The 8,880-nt window shown below is 30.1% G+C and overlaps 1 protein-coding gene across 5 annotated transcripts; it reads left to right on the top strand.

Annotated features, from left to right (window-relative positions):
- Positions 1-970: 970 nt before the first annotated feature.
- On the top strand, positions 971-2,895 carry LOC105126520 (E3 ubiquitin-protein ligase RNF185-like). Of its 5 annotated transcripts, none has more exons than XM_011027404.1 (3): positions 971-1,214; positions 1,264-1,284; positions 1,937-2,895. In XM_011027404.1, exon 3 carries the CDS (start codon positions 1,969-1,971, stop codon positions 2,650-2,652), a length of 684 nt encoding a protein of 227 aa, XP_011025706.1. In that variant the 5' UTR covers positions 971-1,214; positions 1,264-1,284; positions 1,937-1,968; the 3' UTR covers positions 2,653-2,895. The 5 variants fall into 5 exon arrangements, with proteins under 5 accessions (XP_011025706.1, XP_011025704.1, XP_011025703.1 ...); XM_011027402.1 differs by having other exon boundaries at positions 1,264-1,308; XM_011027401.1 differs by lacking the exon at positions 971-1,214 and having other exon boundaries at positions 1,245-1,308.
- The last annotated feature ends 5,985 nt before the right edge of the window (positions 2,896-8,880 follow it).

The raw sequence follows: 8,880 nt of genomic DNA, 5'->3' as shown, positions 1-8,880 counted from the left end.
GAAACAAAATTAGAAGAACAAATTAAAAGTGAACGGAGGACCGTGCAAAAAACAAATCTAGATGCACGAGCGACCCTTAAAATAGGGCCATTTCTGTACCATCTGTGTACTCTAATCAATTATTTAATTAGGTCCTACTAATCCAAGAGTTAACCTTTAACACTACAATTTTATTAATAATTTTTTTCATGAAGGTGAGAATATTATTTCATTGCTGAAAATTTTATTAACTAATTCATTAATAAAATAAGTACATCAAAATAACCTTTGTTAGGGATTTTATTATTTATTACTAATTTTTTCAGTAAAGAATTTAAAAATTAATAATTTTACACACGTTAAAAAAATAATTTCCACTTCATTTTAATAATATTTCTCTAAAAAAAAACTGTTATATAACAAAAAAGAAAAAAAGTATGCCAAATTTGTTTCAACATTTTTGTGCGCAGATTTCCACTAGGTACAGGCTAGTCGTTGTCAATTGATTTAAAAGACAGGAGGAATCACGGTGGTTGTGTGAGCGTTTTTATACCCAATTGAGTGTGATTGCCGGGAGAAGAGTCAAATATAAGATTACTTAATAAAATAATAATCTATTATTATGGACATAAAAACCAGTTTATACATGTACCAATTAATTTTTTAAAATTTTAAAATTAATAATTATATAAATTTTTAACTTTAAATTTTTTAATACTCGAATTGGTAGTTTTTATAATGTAAAATCATAATTAATTAAACTATATTTTTCAAGATTATTTATTATTATTATTTTGACAAGTAGAGGAATGCATGCTTGTCGTCAAAAGAGAGGAAAGCCATTAGTTATGGAATGACCGACCGAGCAAAGTAGACTGGAAAGAAAGAAAAAATTGCATCGACTTTATTGTCTAGAATTCTGACTGCTTTTTTCTTGTATATGAGAGCAGGCCCATTGTCTTTGAATTCTGACTCCCCCTTTTCCTCCATCGGAGTCCGCTCTCTTGGGCCTCAGCTAGAATACTACATGTTCTCTCTGACAGGAAGTCGGCTAACTTTCTCGCCTCAAGGTCCATCCAATTAAAAGGCATAATCCAAAACCTATGGAAACAAACATCGAGCGGTTCAATGTTTGATCACGTCTTTTCAAAATTCGTGACCGCTTGATCCTTTAGAATAGAATCAGGCACATACAGACGCCACACCCGAAACAAATCCCTTTCTTCACTTACCAGGCGACGCCACACTTGAAAGTTGAAACAAATCCCTTTCTTCACTTACCAGGAAGAATCTCAGGAAGGTTAGGTATCCCCCATCGGAATCTTCCAGGCAAACTTCTCTCTATTTCCTTTTTAATAATTGCAATAAAATTAGATAATAGCAATAATATTAAACTCTCAATGACTCCTTCTCCATAAAAGAAAAGGGAAACTATAAAAAAAAAACTCTGTTTTTTCTTCTCTCTCTTGATCAGGGTGAGTGAATCTTTGCTTTGACTGTTTTATTGCTTGTGGTTTATGTAAGATTTGGGTTGTTTTTAGAGGATTTTAATGTTTTTTTGTCTCTAGTTGATTGTTTTTACATGTTTACCATGATCTGTTTTACGCTTGGATTTATAAAGTTGTAAACTTTTTATGGTTTTCAAGGCTTTGACGTGTTGAATTACGATGTTCTTGTGATCGACTGTAACGGGTCATTTTTTATTTTTCTGATTGTTGTAGGTTTATCAGATGATGAATTTTTGGTTATCTTGTGATTCATTGTACTGGATCAATATACCCCGATCGGGTTGTTGTATGCTAGATTTGTGGAATAGGGTCAATTCTAGTTCATGATTAATTGTAAATGAAGATTGCAAGTGTTTTATTTTTTTTGAGGTTATTTGTGTTTTGGGTTTTAGATTTGAAGCATGAAAATTGTTATCTTGTTGGTAATTGAGGATGTTATGTGATTACAGGCTGTTGATTTTGAGAGTTCTTGGATAAAGAGATGGAAAGTGGATTTGCAGAATCGACAAGTGTGCCCCCAGAAAGGTCGTCTTACTCGAGCAATAATGGCAATGATGCTGGTGATTTTGAATGCAATATTTGCTTTGAATTAGCTCGAGACCCGATTGTAACTCTTTGTGGTCATCTCTATTGTTGGCCTTGTCTGTACCAATGGTTACACCTCCACTCGCATTCCCATGAATGCCCAGTTTGCAAGGCCATCATACAAGAGGAGAAACTGGTTCCTCTTTATGGTAGAGGGAATACACAGTCTGACCCTCGATCTAAATCGTATCCGGGGATTGATATTCCCAGTCGCCCATCTGGACAAAGGCCGGAAACTGCCCCTCCTCCGGATGCCAATAATTCACCCAATTATGGGTTCGGGATGCCGGGAGGATATATGCCAACGGCCGCTGCAAGGAGTGGTAACTTTACTTTTTCAACTGCTTTTGGTGGTCTATCTCATTTTCCGTCTTTTTTTAATGTCCAGTTTCAAGGGTTCCCAGATGCTACTGTCTATGGAACAACATCTGGATTTCCGTATGGATTTCATGGTTTTCACGGCCACCATGCACGCCGGTTCCCTCCAGCTACTACTCGAGGGCAGCGGGCTGATAATGTTTTGAAAAACCTCTTCTTTTTTGTCGGTTTTTTGGTGGTAATCGCCCTGCTCTGGTGGTAAATCAACGATTTGCCTGATAATTAGTCCTTTCGGATTGTTTTTGTTGTATCTGTATATTACGTAATCTGGGTTAGTTATACTTAGATAAATTCTATAATGCTTGAAGTTTCTTTGAAGGATTCTTACGTTTCCACGAGGACCTGCTGTCATGGAGCATGATTAATTATATATGGATGTAGGTTTTCCAGCTATTCTTTGACTTGTTATCTAATCTCAAAGGAGGTACTGTTCTTTTTTTTGTTTTTCTATCTGGTCCTCACTCCTCTGCCGGCAAATGGAGTTCTTTTATTCTAGCATAGAAAATATTTTATTTTGATAAAATAACATAATAATATACAACCATTTCAAATTATAAAATAGGCTTATTACAATTTACAATAAAGATTAAAGTACACTAAAATCTTAATAATAACATTATTGATATTGTTGTATCTATAGATGAGATAAATATAAGAATGCCACAAATGATAAATATTTCAAGGAGCTGAATCTCTTTTATTTTTGGATTTTGTGTGTTTATTTTATATATTATTCATGATTTTATTGATATTTTTTTTATGATATTAATGATGTTATTATTGAAGTTTGTATTCTAGGGTATTTTTTTGTCTCGTTATTGTAATTTTTAAAGTAGAAAAAAAATAAATAAATAAAGAAAAGTAAAAAATGCACTGAAATTGTAACGATTACACTATTGGTATTGGAAACAGACGACCAATGATGATCGAAATGGAGCAGCATCGTATGATTCATTATTAATGTCCAAGCTGGCCTATAGATAATTAAACGTTGAGTGGCCTCATATGATTCGTTGTTGATGTCCAAGCTGTCCTTCCAATCTGTCTTCATTGTTAGACAAAAACCAAAAAAAAATAGCCAAACCCAAGCCAAACTAAAAACCAAGTCAAACCCGTTTAAAAACCTGTCGGTTTGAACTGGTTTTGATTTTTTTAATTCGATTTAATTATTTTTTTTATAAAAACTAAACCAAACAAAAAATAATTATTTATAATAAAAAATAAATTTAAAATATAATTAATTAAATTATACTTTTCATAATTTTTTTTATTTACTCTTCAGAAATTATGTTCTGTTCCTTGGGGATTTCATCTTCGTCGTGAATTTTTTTTGTTACTTGCTTCTTGTACGAAATGGAGAAACTATACAATCATAAATCTGTAATAGGGATTCAAAAAATGAAATTATCTTCTCATATTGATGAGAACAGAGAAAAATCAGAACCTCTTTTCGCCGGAATCACGTGCGTTGGCTTCTTGAAACACGTGATGTAGAAAACAAGGCCGTTCTCTATGCAAGAAAAGATAACAAAAATCGAGAAAGAACGAAGAAACGACAACACATTGCTGATTTTTCTTAATTCAGTTCTTCAAAATAAAGTTGTCTATGAAAAAAGGAAAGAAAAATACGTAAGCAATAGAGTTTCAATAAGCAAGAAAATATTAATGGGGTTATTTCTCTAATTTATCTTATTTACTACTTACATTATGTTTGAATTTGAAAATAATTGTTAATATATTTTTACAGTTGTGCTTCTTGAAAGACCTTTAAAAATATAATTTATTAATATGTATTTTACGAAAATAAAAGTGTGAAAACATTAAAAAAAAAACATGACTGAGAAGGGAAAAAAATGAATTTGATATAATTCTAGTAAAATAGTAAACAAAGAAATGAGAGAAATAAAGTTGATAAATAAAGATAAGATAAAAAAGCTTGATTTTTTATGAATGATCAAAATAATATTTATGCAATATTTAGAAAAAAAATATTTTCAACTTTAAAACTTCATTTTAATGTGTTTGATAGAAAATAAATAAATGGTAGGATGTCAATTTCACTTCAATCGCCATATATCCAGTGTCCTTGATCTAATTTTGGATTTTCATTAACACTTGACGAGACTTGATTGGGGCAGATGATGGGTTCATTCACATTGTCACTTGTAATGGGGTTGGTTCTCTAATTTATCTTATTTATTATTTACATTATGTTTGAATTTGAAAATAATTGTTAATATATTTTTACAGTTGTGCTTCTTGAAAGACCTTTAAAAATATAATTTATTAATATGTATTTTACGAAAATAAAAGTGTGAAAACATTAAAAAAAAAACATGACTGAGAAGGGAAAAAAATGAATTTGATATAATTCTAGTATAATAGTAAATAAATAAATAAGAGAAATAAAGTTGATAAATAAAGATAAGATAAAAAAGCTTGATTTTTTATGAATGATCAAAATAATATTTACGCAATATTTAGAAAAAATATATTTTCAACTTTAAAACTTCATTTTAATGTGTTTGATAGAAAATAAATAAATGGTAGGATGTCAATTTCACTTCAATCGCCATATATCCAGTGTCCTTGATCTAATTTTGGATTTTCATTAACACTTGACGAGACTTGATTGGGGCAGATGATGGGTTCATTCACATTGTCACTTGATTTGATTTTTCAACTTTTATTTTTATTTATTTTTCAATGTAATTGATAAATTCTCATTTTATAACCTATGAATGATTTTTAGAATTATATGTATAAATTTGGATTTCTTACCAATACTTTATAGTTAATTTTATGTTGATGAAATAGTTTGTTTTAAAACGAAAAAAAATAAATTAAAGCCATCTCTAGAAGCAATCCAAGGAAAGGGTATATTTTATGCAGATTCTTTTTAAATTTTTTTATTTGTTTAATTAAACATGTTTATATTTTTTATATATATTTATCTCTATTTTTTCTAATCTGAAAAGGCCAGGATAATTTTTCAGGAGAGAGAGACTATGATAATTTTATAGTAAGAACAAGACTTAATTTTTATTTTTTATAGGAACCAGAGAGACTATGATAATTTTATAGTAAGAATAAGACTTAATTTTTATACAAATAAAATATGTACAAATTCTAGAGAAATATAAATATTTTTTTTATAGGGGACCAAGTCCCCACTGACCCCCCGTGTCTCCGCCGTAGTTTATAAGCATGAGCTAGTCGAATGGATTAATAATTTAAACACCCTTCATGCAGCTTGTTTCTTAAACGATGATAAACACAATCGTAATATTCTACTCTCGTTTTTTTAAATAAAAAAAGTTTCGAGTTTAGTTTTTGTTAAAACAAAAGAAAGTTGGTCTTTAGCTTCTGTTGGATCCTCATTTTTCTGTTCTACCATGTTCTCGAGCCCTCTCTCTTGGGCCTTGATGCTGGTCCTTTTCACTTCTTTTCATCTTTTTTTTTTTTCATTGAAATGCATTATAAAAAAATTAATTGAAATCATATTTAAATTGTTATTTAATTTTGTTGTGGATTTTCAAGAATATTATAGATTTTTATGAAAATATTAACAATTTATTTTTTAATTATTAGATACTTAATGTAAAAAAATAAGAAAACAATTACACATAAATATTTAATAAAAATAAGATTTATATTTTTTATTTATTTCAAAAATGATTTTATCACATTTATTATTTCTTTATGTCATGAGAGGTTTTTATTTTTAAAAATTACTTACAGTAAAAAAATATTTTTGTTTAAACAATAGAGAGATCCATTGATAAGAAAATAAAGTTTAAATTAAAGAAATACATTTTTTTTATGATTTTGTTCATTATCCTTCCCGCAAATGTCTCTTTTTATAATTATTTTATCAAATAAAAATTTAATTCTAAAAAATATGTTTATTGATTTTGACCTAGGTTATAAGTTGACTTAATTTAAAACCTGGCCTAATTTAGAGAGCGAATCGACAAATTACCAAATTGACCCAGAAAACTTAACAAGGTTTAATAATAAAAAATGAATTTGAATTTATTAAATTTTTTATAAAAAATAATGTTATAGCATATTATTAAATAAAAAAATCAACCAACTTCTCATATCATATATCTTAATATCTATTTTTATCTTTAATTTATCAAATTAATTTTTGAATAATTTTTATAATAGTTATTTTCATATATAATTATTATTTAATTTTTATAATTAAATTGTTTTTTTAATATTGAAAGCGCTGCAAACCATGTAAATTTTTTTTCAATGAAAAAAAAAAAACTTTTAACCTTATCCATAGCCGTACATCTCGGACATCTGACTAGTAACTTACTGCGTCCACGCTTCTTTTTTTTTTTAAAAAAAAAAACCTTACTACGTCGACAAAAAGGAAGAAAAGGAAACGCTAACCTTACCGTGTCCAAGTAAACATGTACTCTGTTTTGTCCTTGATGCGAGAAGAAATAAGTATAATACAACTAGCTGTTTTTGTTTGACCATTTGACAGCGGGCTGAATTCCATGCTCGTACGAAAACAAAACCGTGTCAAGATCAAGGCCTCAAAGTCTTCTTGCTGATGGAATACCTTAATGCAAAACCAGTTGCTTTCAGCATGTACTGTGTGATCCATCCCCTTCCTTCCTCCTCTTAATCAGCCTGTTTTCACTTTACTTGCGAGAGATCTCTCTGTTAGTAGCTTTGTAATGTAAACCTTCCTCCAAAGTCACGGAGAGAGAGAACCCATGACGGAATGGTTAGGCAGATCTTGGGCAATTGTCATTTGGGAGTCAATTGCAGGCACTTGTTAGTATAATAGAATTGTAAAAGCTTTGACTCAAGCTTTCTTCTTTGCTTATAATACAGTGAAGTTGACACCTTTCACAAATGCCAAATACTTTCGAAGAAATTAAATTCAAAAATCCAAATCTATGACAGCAAATACGATGGTCTGGAAATGAGAGCTGAATTATAAAATCCTCGTCTTTTTTCACCTATAAGCTCCGTATGCAAGCAGATATTATACGCGCTTGGGCACTGGCACAACTACTCTTACAGATCCCTATTAAATTCTCTTGAAAACTCTCAATCCATTTTCTAGACAACGAGTTCTGCGTTTTTCTGCCGACCTTTTGGCCTCCCCTTGACCCACTTGGTGTCGGTAACGAAAAGTGGGGTGAGTATGATCAACGAGTTCAGTAAAATCTAAAATCACATAAACTTAAAAAGAATTTAACTGTAGAATTCACATGAGTTGACGAATTCTTTCTTCAAAGAATTATAGTAGTGTCTGAGTTGAAGCTGGCAGCACTGGACATAGCCCATCGTTGTGAAGATTTGAACATGCATGCTTTCATGGAGGTCATTTGAAGTGACCACCTTAATAATTGGAAATTGTTTGTGAGTTTGTCATGTGTTGCACATGGATATGTTGCCTCAATGAATCCCTAATAATGAAGTGTTGCCACCTTTTTCGTTCTGTTTCCTTTCCTTTTCCTTTCCCTTCTTCATCTTCTTCTTCTTCTTTTTTTTAAAAAATAATCAATTTAAATATCATAAAAAAAGGAAATATGTTTAATTAATTGTTAACCGAATGTAAAATGTAAATCAGAGCTTTTGAAACTTGATTTAGATGGTAAATGAAATGGCTTCCTATGGAGTACAATTTATCATCTCTTGAACTCAAATTCAAGTGAATTCCATGAAGAAACTTTCATATGATATAATATACGTAAATGATAATGTATTTCACTAACATATAAGTGATCAAAAGTATCAAATGTAATTAAGATATTAACTCGCATAAAGTTTACTTCTATTGATTAGTGCTTGTCTAACCCACATATATGTTTTTTTAGTTAACGATCACAGATATTCTTGAGTCATTCTTTAGATATAGAGATTAAGTTTATTTATTTATTTTATTTTTATTAATAAACAACATATTGCAAAATAGCGCTACGAAAGAGGCATGCAAAAAAACAAAAACTAAACTCTAGAAACAAAAGTTCCGCGATAAACAAAGATCCATGACTGTTAACCAAAAAAACCCTCAAATTCTAAACCATAAAATCACTTCTTCCCTGCAACGAACATCAACTAGTAATATCTAGAAGGCAACAATAATAGCTTCCAAAAACAACAACAATGACGCTATAAAGATAGGATGGATGGAACCTGAAGATAATTCCAACAATAAAAAAATCCTAAAAAATTAAAGTCAGGCCACAAAGTCACACCTTGTTCTGCAAATCTATCGGTCATATGGTTAGCATCACGCAAAACAGTGGAAAAGGACACAATCTAAAATTAGAAGAAGAAAAACGAGCTAAGCTCATGAAATTTTCATGATTTATTATATGGCTTATTCATCTAATTAACAATATTAATAGAGACAGATTCAAAGATGAGTTTTACTCCAGAAAAAGTCTCCTCG

Source organism: Populus euphratica, unplaced genomic scaffold (genome assembly GCF_000495115.2).
Source record: "Populus euphratica unplaced genomic scaffold, PopEup_1.0 scaffold41.1, whole genome shotgun sequence".
In the NCBI taxonomy this organism is placed as follows: domain Eukaryota; kingdom Viridiplantae; phylum Streptophyta; class Magnoliopsida; order Malpighiales; family Salicaceae; genus Populus; species Populus euphratica.
Note: the sequence above shows the minus strand (reverse complement) of the source record. Positions and strands in the feature narration are given on the sequence as shown.